General features: G+C 38.8%; 1 protein-coding gene across 4 annotated transcripts in view; it reads right to left on the reverse strand.

The window, feature by feature from the left end:
• Positions 1-16,788, reverse strand: part of LOC148700322 (cycloartenol synthase-like) — a 31,759-nt gene that overhangs the window by 8,408 nt on the left and 6,563 nt on the right. For all 4 annotated transcript variants that reach the window (XR_016398075.1, XM_088709043.2, XM_089926687.1 and 1 more), the window contains exons 8-13: positions 16,361-16,549; positions 14,392-14,505; positions 14,123-14,245; positions 13,907-14,029; positions 13,744-13,842; positions 2,994-3,050 (exon numbers count right to left, since the gene is read on the reverse strand). Coding sequence is in view for 3 of the 4 variants with exons in the window: in XM_088709043.2 (XP_088565169.2) it covers positions 2,994-3,050; positions 13,744-13,842; positions 13,907-14,029; positions 14,123-14,245; positions 14,392-14,505; positions 16,361-16,549 (705 nt within the window). In the remaining variant the exon portion in view is untranslated. The remainder of the gene's footprint in view (positions 1-2,993; positions 3,051-13,743; positions 13,843-13,906; positions 14,030-14,122; positions 14,246-14,391; positions 14,506-16,360; positions 16,550-16,788) is intronic.

Raw genomic sequence — 16,788 nt, forward strand, 5'->3', positions numbered from 1 at the left:
GGACAAAAATTCAAACTTTTTTTCTTTATATTCAAGATTTTTAGAACATGGCCAATCTCTTTCCAGGAAGATACATCTCATGAACAAGGAGTGACTTTCCAATTCCAGTTCTATCAAAGATTGACCCTAAGTTCTCAGTCACCCAAGAATGATTTAGATTTCTAGAATGTAATCTGTGGATTTAAGTAGAGAATAAAAAAAATTCAAGAAAAGTGAATAACTAAACAAGGAGGTGCTTATTAAGATATCACAGAGGAAATTTTGGTGACTGTTAGTGGTCGAAAATTTTAAGGGGTAAGTTTTAATGTATTTTCAAGAGCATGGACATAAATTAGAGGGGCACACATAAAGCCAAAGGTACTTGAGTGAAATATGAATAGTAACTTTTTTGTAACATAGTTGAGGTATATGCTGGCTGCTTCTTTATTGTTAAGGACAGACATGAGGTTAGGTCCACTGCTCAAGAACTATAATGCTTGAGAAACCAAGAGAGGTTAACCAAAATCAGAAAGTGATTGAGAAGAATGAAAATGGGTGGATGATTAAACAGAAAAAGATACCTATTGCTTCCAGCAGCTATAATGAAGAATTGAATGGAAATACTAGAAATAGGTAGGCGGTAATTTGGAATTAAAAATTTGATTGTGTTGGCATACTATGTGATGAAATTGCCTGGCATTGATATCCTAGTCATCAAGGGGGAACCAATTTCCAGAAAAGTGTTTTCGTAAGTGAGCAAAAGTGATGTGATTTGTACAATTTTAATAATTCAATTGTTAAAGAATTCAAGTATAATCACGAAAAAGAAAATATAATATGTATATACTACCATGGAGGCTCTGCCAGTGCATAGATCTCCATTCACCACATGGACACCCATATTAATAATGTTATTAATAGAGCTTTTTATTTTGGATAATAAAGCTCTTATTTAATACAGTTTTTTTTATCAAAATATAAAAATATAATATCATTAATAAGAAACTTATGAGCTTATTAAACTGTATTAAATAAAGAACCTTTCAATAGTACTACTAAATTAATGTAGAAATTAATGACATTATTAATAATGATATTTGCGTAATGTATGATAATATTAATGAAAAACACTTTTTCTTAGTATTGTATCTTGCTCATATCCCGAACGGATCATTATATTAAAATAATATTTCATTAATTTCTATTATATTTTTATGATCATGATCTTACTTAAAAGTAAAAGCTGACTCACCAATGATCCCGCCATATTGCATTTAAATATCCCCTAGATGCAATACTTTTCTATGTCTTATTATATGTAGGTCCGATCATGATCTTATTATTTTAGAATTATATATTATTTTACCATATCGACAAATATACACATATTATTAAAATTTTGTATAGTGAGAGTATATCATAATACTAATATCAAAAAAATTATTTTAAATAGCATGAAACAAGATCAAAGCTTAGCAACAATATTAATAATATTAGTATTAGTATTATTGGTAAGAAACACTTACTAAAATGAAAGAAAAACCATATTAAATTGTCATAGTCCTGTCTATATTATGATATAGATTTTGTGATATGCAAAATAAGATTAATATATACTCAGTATTAGCACACTGATAATAATCTGTGTTGATACTCAATGAGGCTCAGCTTATAAGTAGGCCTCTTATTAATATGATTCTTTATTTTTCAAAATAATATGTTTCTCTAAGAACTGTTATAATATCGTAATGGCACCATGATGGTTTTGACAAACCTACATCATGTTTTAAATATAATTTATTACACTTCTATATTGCATTTTAATAACAAATTGAAAAATGATAAAAAAAATCTTACCCTACGCCACTAAATGTTTATCATTCTAGTAGTCAAGCCAATAATAACGGAAAATTGCTGCAGAAAGCATCACGTATGTGTAATCAACAATCTCTACCTTAACTGATAACAAACAACACAGCTTACACAAAAGCAGAATCTCACTTTCATAACTAATTCATGGTTGTCCAAATCACTTTCATAATTCATCTCCATTAAGGGTGCCCTTGATTTGCACCATCCCATTTGGATAAATATCGCTGGTCTTCTTGTTGGATGCAACGCCACCCTTGGCACCTCTATGCTTTTATAATTAACGATATCATCTATCCTTCATAAATTCTTGAAGCTCACTTGTTCTGTACTTTTTGCAAGGAGGACTTCATGTGATTTTGTTCAAACCACGAGTTTATGGTTCATAGGGAATTCATGAAATCACCGGAATAACAAAATTTCAATAGTTCACCTTCATTATCTAGGTAGACAAATAAGCATAATTGAAGACTCAAACATATTCATAGACTGACGCCACAAAGAGTGTATTTAAAACAAAACTAATTGACAGACTCTGCGCAAGAAACTGGTCAAAACAACATCGGGAAAATGTTTCTAGACTATTAAACAACCTCATACAACAAGTCTGGGTTCAGCAAGAAACTGCATTTGTTATCAATAGAATCGAGCTCAATCTGGAATTGCCATGTAGCTTGAGGATCAATGTGCCTACTGTTTTAAGACATTGTCAAAGAGATTTTGGATTTGCAGCAGTAGTGGAACAAACTATGAAATTTACAAATTCATTCGATTATCTTAATAAAAACATGAAGCTTTCTAATATTTTCTCCAAAAAGTAACATCATAAGTACGGCCTGCCTTTATCTGGAGATGCTATCTAGAGTATCAAAAGTACTAGCTTCAAAAAGATACCTGAAAAAGGAAAAGACCTCACAAACTTGACTATAAAATTAAGGACGCTTTCTTATTCACTGGTTGCATAGATACAAGAGGAAGACATGCACATGCGCAAGGTAAATACTTTTATCTGAATAAATTTCCAAGAAGCTGAAAAGGAATTAGGGGATTATACACAAATACATCTTCTCAGTACAAAAATAAGTAAAGATAAAAATGCTATGGAGGAACTGTAAACAAGGAAATATACATTTACAAGTACTCACCTCCAACCAAGCATAGGATCTTGTAAGCTCATAAGTTGCAAAACCACCATCTCTGTTCTACAAAGAGAACAACAAAGGATAACACAAAAAAACCAGGGTTTTGTTGCATATAGTAAAAGACTAGCAGATATGCACAAATATTAACGAAAGCCTCAAGTAGAAAATACTAGTAAAATAAACAATGTTTATGAGAACAAGCATTGACAGGCTCAGAAGGGCCTCAGAGAAGGCATGCCTTGGCTCATTCCCAGCCCAGGGCCAAAAAGGCATGCATAATAAGGCGGTCACAGTTCATATACTATTGAGTTTGATGGTGCTTCAGCTCAAGAGGTTTCCAAGCCTTATGCAGGCCAGGATTTGGCCTAACCCAACTTGCATGCATCGCAAGCAACACAAATGCACAGGCATGCATGTATGCGAGCATAGATGATGTAGTCTCAAGACTCCATGTTATACTTAGTTTATGTTTTTTGTTGTTTCTGTGTTTTCCATCCAAAGCCATGTTTAAGCTTGGATTTTCAATCGAGCCATGTACTAGTACTGCCAAGCAAAAAGGATCCACCTAGGTGTGATAGAAAACCTAACCCAACTCCAAACCACCACACTTAATTGTTTGAGCCTTAGCAATTCTTCAATGCCCACAGTCATCACTCATCTCTAAGATTGGAGGAGGATGGATGATAGTCTTGAAAATAGAATTGTGCATGTATGGAAGGAGGGAAGTTAGAAATCTGCAGAAAACAGCACAAAAAAAAACACAGTTCACATGAACAGTAACCTGACCCGTTACTGTTCACGAAACAATAACTCGGCCTATAAAAAGAGAGGACAACAGCCAAAAAGAAAAAAAAGAGAAGAAGAAATCCTAGAAAGGTGAGTGCCCCCGTGGGCAAAGCCCTGAGAGACCCTTTTTCTTCCACTTTCGTCCTGCTTCTTGACCTATTTCTTCTTGGAGCCACCTTCTTGACCCCATCATCCTTCATCTCGATACCTTGGTAGAGCGCGGCCTGAAGATTCTCATTGGATTGGAAGGACCAAACTCGCAAAAGTAATTATCCAACTAATTCTATCACCATCTTTTGCCCAGCCCACATTTCTTCGTCCATCTATCATTATCTCTACCCATCATCATTACCACCATTGTCATCTATCACATCCTTGATTGGGTCGAGTTTACTGGCAGTATTTTTTTTATTGTTCTATTGTGGTTATTTTCAGTTTGTTGCACTAGTTATATTTCATTGATTAGGCTTCATTAATAAGATATCTATCATGTTTTGTTTTGCGTTCGCATACCTCTATGACAATTTTTTGGGATGATGAGTATTTGCTGAAGTATCTAATCAATCGCACCATTATTATGAAATCAATCTACATCTGTAGTAATCGATTATAGGTTGCACCAAAGTGGTATCAGAGCAAATAGATCCTATATATCTAGAAATCTTTATTATTGTGTTTGCAACATAATATTCAATTTTTTTGCATTTGAAATTCTGAGAATTAAATTTCTGCACTTCAAAATAGAGAAATATATTTTTTGAATTAAAAAAAATAGTCAATTATATTTTCTGCATTTAAAACTATAGAAATTTTAATTTTTGGAGTTAAAAATACAGAAAAATTATTTTCTGCATTTAAAAAAAAATCTGCATTTATTTCCTCATTAAAAAAAAATATTTCTGCATTAAAATATTAATTTTTGTATTAAAATATTTATTTTCGGCATAAAAAATAAAAAAATCCAAAAAAAATTCTGGAAAAAAATTCTGTTTTGGGTCGACAAAAAAAAATCCATAACATTAGAAGCACCTCCGAAACAGTTTTGGGTCGAATCTTAGTCTACAATCATGTCTAATAATTGGCAAGATGCATTTAGAACCCAACAATAAACCTTAGAACAGATTCAACGACAGGTAGAACACCTCTCCAACTTCATGACTAGACTAGAATTGAACATACCTGAGATAGTGAGACCTAGGAGAGAGGAAAACCATCAGGATGAACCAAGACGTAGAGTCAGACCTCAAGGTAGACAAAGAGTCCATCAGAGGGTAGTCGAGAGTAGTGAATCAGATGAGAGAAAATGAATTAGATGACCGACCACCACATAGAGAACCCCCTCGTGCCAGACGTTGGGATGATGGCATTAAGCTTGATGTTGGAAATTGAGGGGCGTTTCCAACCAGATGCTTTTCTTGATTGGGTCGACAAAATCGACCAATATTTTGATTGGAAGAAAATTCCTGAGGATAAAGAGGTCAAATTTGTGACCCTCAAATTAAAGGGACATGCACTGGTTTGGTGGAAGCAACTCCATGAATGAAGAGTTCAGCAAGATAAGGATAAGATCCGTATCTGGAGTAAAATGAAGGAGAAGTTGAGGAAGCGATTTGTCCCATTGGATTATCGCCAAAACCTCTACTTAAAATTTCAAAACCTCCGACAAGGGACTAGGACCGTGGATGAGTACACCGAGGAGTTCTATGAGCTCCAAGCAAGAAACGGCCTTAGTGAGGACCCCATTCATGTTGCTAGTAGATATATCAATGGCTTGAGACAAGACATCCTGGACCAAGTGGAGATGTTCGATATCTTGAGTATTGATGATGCCCATCGCCGTGCACTGAGAGTGGAAGCACAACAAAGGCGAACTAGTGGTCGAAAGTGGGACTCAAACAGAAACTCTATTGCCCAAGGAAAGAGTCAGTTCGGAAACAAGGCAATAAGTTCTCAGAACCCTACCAAGACCACAATTGTCCTAAAACCCAATTCTAACAATGAATTATGGGACAAGGGCTGTGGGCACAAGTGTGGCGTTTCCAAAGCAAGAAATGTAAGAAACTGCAGTGAAAACAGTGCAGGGGCCGACTCATGCAGATCTGGGGTTGACCCCTGAAGAACTAGGGCCGACTCATGCTGATCAGGGTCGACCCCTGCAGAGCTGGGGCAGGGGCCGACTCATGCTGATCGAGGGTCGACCCCTGCAGAGCTGGGGCTGACTCATGCTGTTAAAAGGTCGACCCCATGCCTATTTCAAATTTAGGTAGAAACGGAATTTGGTCTTCTACCTGCTTGAGACTCAAGTAATTTAGATCTTGAGGGGGCTAACCATTATTGGGCTAGGTTTAGGCTCACAGGGAGAGAGAGCATGCAAGTTATGGGTGTACATGGGCTTGGGTTGAGTGCTTTCTCATGTGGTTTAGCCTAGGAAAGTTTTTGGGTTTGGGTCATAATTGACCATATATATATACACTCACGTATTTTGTGTATAGGTGGAATGAAATCAGATGAAACTCCTTTCTCCCTGAAAATCCTATTCCTCTCTTCTCTTCCTCTCATGCACGTAAGCCGCCATCTTTAAGAACCCTAGGGCACGCAGCTATCAAAGAAGAAGAGCCTATTTCCGTTTGGCTCTTGTTCTCCTCCACCATCAAAGAACCAGTGATCCATGCCTCTAGCAGCCAAGAAAACATCCCAGGTGCTGTGGTTTGAGGCGGTTCATCTTCCCACGATTGGGATCAGATACTTCTATATCTCCCCTACAATTGGTATCAGATCCATTGGCTGGTGATTCGGTGGAGGAAAGATCAAAATCTGCGGGTAAGATTTCAAAATAGAATTTCTGCATTGTTTGATTTCTGTTTTGTGGTATGGCATCTAGCAATCTAAAGGTAGACTTTGAGAAGTTTGATGGCAAGGAAAACTTCACCCTATGGCAGCACAGGATGAAGGATTTGCTGGTACAGCAAAGGATCTACAAGGTCTTGGTAAGAAAAAGATCGAAAAAGATCAATGTTGAGGATTGGGAGGAGTTAGAGGAGATAGCCTTTAGCAGCATTAGGATGTGCTTGGCTGATCAAGTTCTACCTGAGATTTGCACAGAAACCACGGCCAAGGGGCTTTGGGAGAAGTTAGAAAACACATACATGGGCAAGAACATGACAAACAAACTGTGGTTGAAGAAACAGTTGTACAGTTTGCGGATGCCGGAAGAAGGAGATCTGATTTCTCATATTCAGAAGTTCAATCAAATTTGCTCGGAGGTTATGAGCCTTGATGTGAAGATTGAGGAAGAAGATAGAACCCTTCTACTGTTAGAAGTATGCCCTAAAAGCCAATGTGGCTGACACATATTTGTAATCTGGGGCATAATTTTGTAATTTGACTCTTATTGATAAATAAGATTGGGCAATTTATTATTCATTCATGTTTTTATGTGTCCATGAATCGTTAAAAAAATTAATAAAATGGTGACACATATTCTCAAGAAGTTGAGAATTTGAGGCATGTGTCATTAGGAATTAATTTCTAAATGCTCCTGATCGATGGATCCATCATAAGGGACGGTGATCGATCCGCTGAAATTAGTGCACAGATCACTTAGTCAGATGGATGAGTCTCGAGTCCACAGTGTAGAGACACTGGAGTGATTGTGCAAGTACTTGTTAGAGACAAAGTACTGAGCGTGACTAAAAAAAGTAGTCACATGGATGTCTATCCACTTATCAGTGACATACTTATGCTGCAGTTGTATGAATGGTCCTTTGACCTGCAATGCCTCAGCTATTCACTATGAGGTTGCTGTAGTTTGACGAGCATGTAAACTTGGATCCTAGCCATTCGAATCCTTGTAGTGCGGATTGGCTTCAGTAGGTTCATTTTGGAATAGGGTTGCACCGAGATGGGATCTATCGACCTTGATAGATTAGGAGTGATCCTATGTGATTTATGAGACTGAGTTCGATAAATTTCTGGCCAGGTATTTTGGAAAAAGAGTTTTTCATATCTCGAACTGGAAATCGAATAAATTTGATATATGACAGACAATGGGGTTTGACGAGTTATCCATAACCTCCGTCCTGTCGGGATCCATGATAGAGGGGCTGTATCATACGCTAACTGCACCTAGAGGTTCAGACATTCTGTTCTGCTGGATTGCCACCACATACTGCTCGGTGTCACTAGTGGATTGTGAGACTCGAAGGCATTCACTTGGTGATCAATGAACCCTAAGAGTAGAACTGAAATTGTTTCAGTCCACTGAAAGAAGTTTCAGTGATATTGAAATGGAAATCTCAATGTCTCACTACCAGACAGAATAGAACCTACGAGGTTACACACAGAGAATTTGATTAGTCAGACTATCATAATTGTGATTTGGAATCACAATTGATGTCAATTACCAATATGATTGGTGATTGAATTAACCCACTAAGTGTTAATGAGTTAATGGAAGAAGAATTAAGTGGAATTGATTGCAATTGGATTGCAACTAGGCTGATTTGATGAGCCAAATCAAATTAGGTTCGACCCAATTTGAGTTGGGCTCATGATTGGGTCAACCTTGATTAGATCAGGGTATATGCCTTAAGTCGTGTTCATACTATGCAGACTTTAAAGTCCACATGTCATCGTAGGATGAAAATGTATTAAGTCGTGTTCACACCATGCGGACTTTAAAGTCCCCATGGCGTCGTAGGATGCATGGCGACCCATCTAATTCTCCTAATATGATTAGGAGTTAGTCTAAGTCCTAATATGATTAGGAATTGGGCTCATGATTAGGGATTGATCAAGACCTAATGTGATTAGGACTTGATCATGGCGCCATGAAGGGGTTCAAGCCTAATTTAATTAGGCTCTAATCTTTTGATCCAAAGGACACATGTCATGCATTCATTTGAGGCGCCACCTAAGAGGATTCTAATCCTCTCATCATGGCGCCATGGACACTTGGCAAAGATCCAAAGGTGGTGGCAAAGGGAGAGTTTATCTCTTCATAAGATAAGCCTTGGAAAAACCCTAACCACCAACTATAAAGAGGAGGCATTGGAGGCATGTGAGAGCATTGGTCCTTCATCCTCCTCCACGCCTCCTCCCTCCTCCCTCTTCCTCTCCTCCTCTCCCTCGGCGGCAAGGTGAAGGAATTTCTTCTTCCTCTTCCAAGGCGTTGGAAGCTTGAGAAGAGAATCAAGGGAAGAGACTCCACGCCCAAAGAAAGGAGTTCTTTCCTCCACGCCCAAGCCCTCTTCTTCCTCCCTTCTCCACGGCAGCAAAAGGTCCTTTTCTTCCTCTTCTTCCACGGTTGCAAGGAAAGGAAGATCCACAATGAAAGCTTCATCCTTCCTCTTCCTCCATTGCGAGCAAAGTTGAAGAAGAAAGAGTTCTTCTTCAAGGAGGTATGTTGCTGATTTTCTTCCAATCTTTTGATAGTCATGAGAGGTCTTTGCAAGGAACTAGCACTCCGGTAAGATTTGATCTCAGATGATTAAGTCCTCGTGTGGATACCTGTAGAGGTCGGACGCTTGTGCGTCTTCAACAGGAGCCTCCAACGATCATCAGGCTGCGGTGTTTTTCCACCCGCACAAAGTTTGAAGATGAGATCTTCAAATTTTTGTTTCTGATTTTTGTTTCAGTTTATGTGATTCTTAATCAACCTCCTTCAGATCCTAATCTCTCCTCCCTTATGAGTTCAAAGGTATTTTGGATTTGGATCCAGAAAAATTTTTGAACTCTATGATCCGTAGCATGTTCATACGATGACGTCGTCCTGTGCGAGATTCCGCTGCGAACGTCGCATCGCGCGGGGCGTAACTCAACATCTATTGCTATGTTCTCTCCCAGGATCATATGATGGGCTGATCACGACTCTGGTGTATGGGAAGGAAACATTGAACTACGAAGAAGTGATTAGTGTTTTGTAAGAAACCCAGGTGGAGCTTGCAGAGGTTTTAGAGCACCAAGGTGGAGATTGTGGACACAAGTGTGGCGCATGCAAAGCAAGAAATGTAAGAAACTGCAGTGGAAACAGTACAGGGGCCGACTCATGCAGATCCGGGGTCGACTTCTGAAGAGCTGGGGCCGACTCATGCTGATCGGGGGTCGACCCCTGAAGAGTTGGGGCTGACTCATGCTGTTAAAGGGTCAACCCCAGGCTTGTTTCAGATTTAGGTAGAGACAGGATTTGGTCTTCTACCTGTTTAAGACTCAAGTAATTTGGGTCTTGAAGGGGCTAATCATTATTGGGCTAGATTTAGGCTCACAGGAAGAGAGAGCATGCAAGTCATGGGTGTACATGGGCTTGAGTTGAGTGCTTTCTCATGTGGTTTAGCCTACAAGAATTTTTGGGTTTGGGTCATGATTGACCATGTATATATACACTCACGTATTTTGTGTATGGGTGGAATGAAATCAGATGAAACTCCTTTCTCCCTGAAAATCCTATTCCTCTCTTCTCTTCCTCTCATGCACGTAAGCCGCCATCTCTAAGAACCCTAGGGCACGCAGCCATCAAAGAAGAAGAGCCTATTTCCGCTTGGCTCTTGTTCTCCTCCACCATCAAAGAACCAGTGATCCACGTCTCTAGCAGCCAAGGGAACGTCCCATGTGCTCTGGTTTGAGGCGATTCATCTTCCCACGATTGGGATCAGATACTTCTGTATCTCCCCTACAAGGGCAAAGGCGTACTGGCACTGGCACCTGATTTCACTATTATTTGCTATAAGTGCCAACAACCCGGTCATAAATCCTCTGAATGTCTTCTGAAAAAATTTCAGTCTTAGTCACCTGATTGAGCAAGAACACCAGGACGTTTCAGATGAACCCAATCCAGAAGCAAATGATGATAAGTCTGAACAACAAGATGAGTCGGAGAACGACGATGTCCACATTACAGATGATGAGATGGGTCCACTCATGGTGATCCACCATGTTATGGTCACATCTAAGCAACTTGTCCAGGACAATTGGTTGAGGCGAAGTATTTTCTTGACTATAGGTACTGTAGAGTGATATAGATGTTCTATCTTGATTGATAGTAGCAGTATTGAAAACTTCGTGTCTCAATATATGGTTGATAAACTAAAGATACCTACACAAGATTCATAAACTATATAAGGTATCTTGGTTTAAAGAGGGAGTTGAGGTTCCGGTCACCCACAGGTGTCAAGTAGAGTTTTCCATTAGAAAACGATACCAAAATCAGGTATGGTATGACGTTATGCCTATGGAGGTGTGTCACGTGTTGTTAGGTAGGCCTTGGCAGTACGATAGGAAGACCCAGCATGACGGAGAAAAGAATACATATTCCTTTGTAAAAGATAAAACAAATATCACACTCTATCCACAACAGGAGTTGTACGGGTATAACATAAAAAATTCTGTAAAAGAAAAAGGCAAAGAATCTACTCAAAGGACCTTGATTCTAAATCTAAAATCTTTCAAGGCTGAACTGAAAGAGGACTCAGTAGTTTATGTTCTGGTAGGAAAAGAGATCCAGGAGGAAGTGGAGATTCCAAAGGCGGTCCAACCTTTATTGTCTGAATTTAAGGACCTGATTCCTGAGGATCTTCTAGATGGCTTACCACCCATGAGGAACATTCAGCATTGTATTGATCTAGTCCCAGGTGCAAGTTTGCCACACTTACCTCACTATAGGATGAGTCCGATCGAGTACGAGGAGCTAAACAAGCAGGTGACCGAACTCTTACAAAAGGGTTTCATTCGTGAGAGCATGAGTCCATGTGCTATACCTGCTTTGCTCACTCCAAATAAAGATGGGTCATGGAGAATGTGCATTGATAGCCGTGCCATCAACAAGATTATAGTCAAATACAGATTTTCGATTCCTGGACTTGATGACATGCTTGATATGTTGAACGGCGTGAAAAAATTTTTCAAAGTTGATCTCAAGAGTGGGTACCATCAGATTAAGATACGCTCAGGAGATGAATGGAAGACCGCCTTCAAAGCAAAGGAAGGATTATATGAGTGGTTGGTCATGCTATTTGGGCTATCCAATGCCCCAAGTACATTCATGCGAACCATGAACCAAGTACTTAGACCATTAATAGGAAAGTTCGTAGTGGTGTACTTTGACGATATCTTATTATATAGTCCTAGCCCTGAATCTCACTTAGATCATTTGAGGCTAGTGTTGCAGACACTTTGAGACCACAAATTGTATGCAAATCTGAAGAAATGTGTCTTTTTGACTGACAGTCTGATTTTTCTGGGTTACATTATGTCATCAGAGGGCATAAAGGTTGACACTAGGCATGGGCAGTACCGCAAATTCTTTGTGCGTTGGCAAGGGAGACCTATGTCAGACAGTTCATGGATCAGCGAGGACGAATTGAGGCGCTAGAGACCTGATTTGTTGCAACGCATACAGGAGGCCTACTCGTCAGAAGTCGAGTTCTTCCCAGTTGGGGAAAACTGATGTAGTCTCAAGACTTCATCTTATACTTAATTTATATTTTTTGTTGTTTCTGTATTTTTTATCCAAAGCCATGTTTAGGATTGAATTTTCAGTCGAGTCATGTACTAGTACTGCCAAGCAAAAAGGGTCCACCTAGGTGTGATAGGAAACCTAACCCAACTCCAAACCACCATACTTAATTGCTTGAGCCTTAGCCTTTCTTCAATGCCCACGGTCATCACTCATCTCTAGGAACAAAGGAGGATGGATGATAGTCTTCAAAATAGAATTGTGCATGTATGAAAGGAGGAAAGTTAGAAAAGAGAAAAAAATACGCAGAAATCTGCAGAAAACAGCAAAAAGAAAACTGTTCACGGGAACAGTAACCCGACCCGGTTACTATTCATGGAACAGTAACCCAACCCGGTTACTGTTCCATGAACAGTAACCGGGTCACAGTAACTCGGCCTATAACAAGAGAGGACAACAACCAAAAAAAAAGAGAAGAAACCCTAGAAAGGTGAGTGCCACCGTGGGCAAAGCCCTGAGAGACCCTTTTCCTTCCACTTTCATCCTGCTTCTTGACCTGTTTCTTCTTGGAGCCACCTTCTTGACCCCGTCATCCTTCATCTCGATACCTTGGTGGAGCACGGCCTGAAGATTCTCATTGGATTGGAGGGACCAAACTCGCAGAGGTAATTATCCGACTAGTTCTACCACCATCTTTTGCCCAGCCCAGGTTTCTTCATTCATTTATCATTATCTCCACCCATCATCATTACCATCGTTGCCATCTATCACATCCTTGGAACCCGAGTTTACTGGTAGTATTTTTTTTATTGTTCTGTTGTGGTTATTTTCAGTTGGCTGCACTAGTTATATTTCATTGATTAGGCTTTATTAATAAGATATCTATCATATTTTGTTTTGCATTCACATACCTCTATGATGATCTTTTGGGATGATGAATATTTGCTAAAGTATCTAATTAATTGCACCATGATTGATTATTATGAAATCAATCTACAAATGTAGTAATCGATTATAGGTTGCACCAATAGATATGCAGAAGCACATGTTTAAGATAACTTTTGAAGATGCCAAGTCTATAAATGTATAGATGCACACATTTCCAAGACAGCCAAAATCCGTCTTGAACATAGTTCATGCCAAGTTGATTAATTCAAGCTGTGTCAACAGGCCTAACTTCTCAGCCCTAGCCTATACATTTCACGCTTTGGAATTTCATGCCAATTGTTGGCACAATCCACATATTCTATTAGTTAGTAAATTATATAGGTTTGGTCTTAAGAATTAGACACATATATAAGCCAATGACACCATATTCAGCAAAACTATTATTTAAATGCTCTTTGAATTATGGTACAGACAGATTGCAACTAAAGCTAATATTAAAATAAAATTCTTATTTTTGAATATATCAAGGTCTGGATGGGGGAAATCTTGCACCGTTTAGTACGCTATGCTTCTGCAGGTGGAAATGCAACATACTACAGTATATTTATATCCAATTCATGGCCAAGTTACCATAAGGGAAAGAATGAGATTAACAGCATCATAAATCCGCCCTGCACATAATGGTTCACCAACGATTTCTGGAGAGATCTTCGACAACAATAGTGAAGCCTGCACAAGAAGGAAAGGTATAAACAAGAATAGCATCAACAGAAGCAATACATGTAAGATGTACCTTCAATCCTTCTGCTGTGCAATCTGATATGGGCCATCCTTGATCTGCTGTAGAAAAGGTCCATGCACCTTTGGAGATGTGGCGATACCAGAAACTAAGATCACCAGGGCAGTCTTCAAGAACCTTCAAAAATATGTGGAATAATACCAATACAAAATTATTGGTGAAAGTGTAACAGGCACATCAAAAAAAGGCATTCTGCTAAAGAGTATAAACCTGTGAGTCTTTTATGTAGTCATGTGCCCGCTTAAGAGTAGGACCATATTCTTCAGAAAGGTCAGTTGAGATAATTGCTTGAACTGTGAAAGCTGTATCCCACAATTGGCTGCCATTATAACCCTGCATTTTGCAAATGAGATTTAACAAATATTGACTGCTTAGACAATGCTCTTGGAGATACAATGTACAGTCAAATCTTGCAGACACCAAGAAGGATGCCAATGAGCACAAATAGAAGGAGAATGCACTTGATAGTATCTTAAAACCTGCATTTTCATGCCATCTTCTGCAAGCCACAAAAAATCATAGACTCTTGGAAGGTGCGACTTGAATGCTTCTGAATTTGGATCTTCAATCCAGCAGGAAAGCATATTTAGTACCTGCATATATTAAAGTTCAGGCAACGAGGGCTTGGTGCTACAATAACTACATGATATAGATAAAAGAAAACATAACATGAAAAACACTAAATAGATGGTGATTTCCCACTGATATAGCTAATGATTTATATTAAACACAGAGCCTTTAGCAAACTCAGGAACAATTCTAGGATGCCATAACGATCAAAAGCCTGATAATGAAGCATCAACATACAACTGATAACTATTTCTAGGATGTGAGGCACACAGCTCCAAGATTCTCGAAGCGAATAATAACTTACCAGGATGTAAGTCCAAACTTCATAGTTTAACCACATGTCTAGTCAAAAACACGCCTGACTCAGGCATACCCAAGTTATTTGCATCTATAAGAATTAAATTAACTCTTTGTGATGATGCATTAGCTGGCATCTATTCCATGACCATGAGGTTGCAGGTAACCCTGTAACTGAACTAGGCTATGGGCTGTGAATTCCACTCAAAGGCCATGAGTTGATTATGAAATTTACTATCAAAAGCCAAAAAGGCATAAAAATTATACAACCATATTTCAGGTTTTTCCTTCCATAAAATTTTAGATCATATTGATGAATGTATTTGCATAAGAGCACTAAAAGAAGTTGGAGGCAGGTGCAACTCCTTTGATAGTGTTTGTGAAGTTGAAGATGGTTTAGAAAATTTAGGATGCCAATACAAAAAGACACAAGATGGGCAAGACAGAGCACGGGATCATTGTGTGATGCACGCAGGATCGTCTCAGATGACAATGGGGCAAAATATTGGCGCAGGATAAGCATAGAATGATCACAAAGGATGGCATGATGAAGCATGAGAAGTTGGTGGTGGCACAATTTCATGGTCAGACATATCATCGGCAGATAGAGCGTCAAGTGCTGGTTCAAGGACTTGTAATGTCCGGCTAACATGGCCTGGTCAAGTGGATGGTCAATTTATGCATTTGATGGATGGAGTAATGGCCTGAAGGCCTCATATCTAGACCTATTTGGGCTCAACTACCAAAAAAAGGAATGAATAATGAATATTCTGAGAGTATAGAAAATTTAAAGTTCACAAGAGAACATCTAAGATCCAATAGAATATTATGAATTTTATGAGTCCCACTTTAAATGAACAAGCATGGAATGTAAAACAAGTATATGAAAGGGAAAATTTTAGGTAAGGATCCACTATATAATTGAACTAGCAAAGAACGTTATCACGGTTCATTATATATTAGCACAGTTGAATGAGTTCTTCTCATTAAGGATGCAAGAGTTGATTGTCTTCCGATACCTCAGTTAATGAGTTGATAAGTCAGGAACAAACACCAACATAGAAGAGTTTGAGGTCATAGAGCAGTAGAAGAATAAGATAGTTCAACTTTAAATCCACATGGATAGCTGAGTCAAGCCGACAGTACAAAAATATTTGTGATCAAGGTTCGCCGTACCGGACCGAATCAAATGGTACACCCTATACTGCACCGTACCGGTTCGGTACTGGTATCGATACGAGAGGCGTACCAACACTCGGTACGTCGAAAAGACCCTATACCGTACTGTACAGAGTCTGGTACCGAGACGACGAACCTTGCTCATGATAGAAAGCCCACTGCACTAAGATGCATAGATATATACCAAGATCTGGTTACGTATGTGTTTGTGTTAAATCCTAAATTTATCGGCATGCATAAAAGAATCATTTCATATACGATAACAAAAATTAGCAAATAATCATTTTCTTGATAACTCGGTAATGAATTTCAAATCTCATACACGACTACCTATCAAAAGAACACAGCAATCAACTCTTAAATCTACAGATTAAAGATGCAAGTGGAAACGTTGATGCTTACCTTGTTAATAGGACCACTACAAAGATATCGAGTATTCTCATCTTCATAATGAATATGTTGCATCGCAGTATGCAAAGCCTTCTCTCTCAACATGCTACCAGGCGAATGCATTAGAATAGGTTCGACAACTTTATGAAGTGAAGCCCAAATTATGTCTTGTATCAGCGGGTGGGGATAGTACAGATCTTCCTGAAATAAGAAAAAAGTAAATACCTCAACAAGTAAGCATTAGCCCATGTTTACGAACTTTCAAAGGTCAAGATATTTTTAATCAACTTTAAGAATTTTGCCAACCAACTCTCAATCTGATGTGAAATCTATGAATTGGTGAAGTGTTTCAGGCAAAGGCTCCTTGGCAAAGTGAGACAACAAGGCCAAACTGCAAGTGTTACATACGCCTATTGATGGAATTACAAATTGCAACATAA

Source organism: Phoenix dactylifera, chromosome 12 (assembly GCF_051530095.1).
Source record: "Phoenix dactylifera cultivar Ajwa chromosome 12, Ajwa_hap1_PhDact_Kaust_v1.1, whole genome shotgun sequence".
Classification (NCBI taxonomy): domain Eukaryota; kingdom Viridiplantae; phylum Streptophyta; class Magnoliopsida; order Arecales; family Arecaceae; genus Phoenix; species Phoenix dactylifera.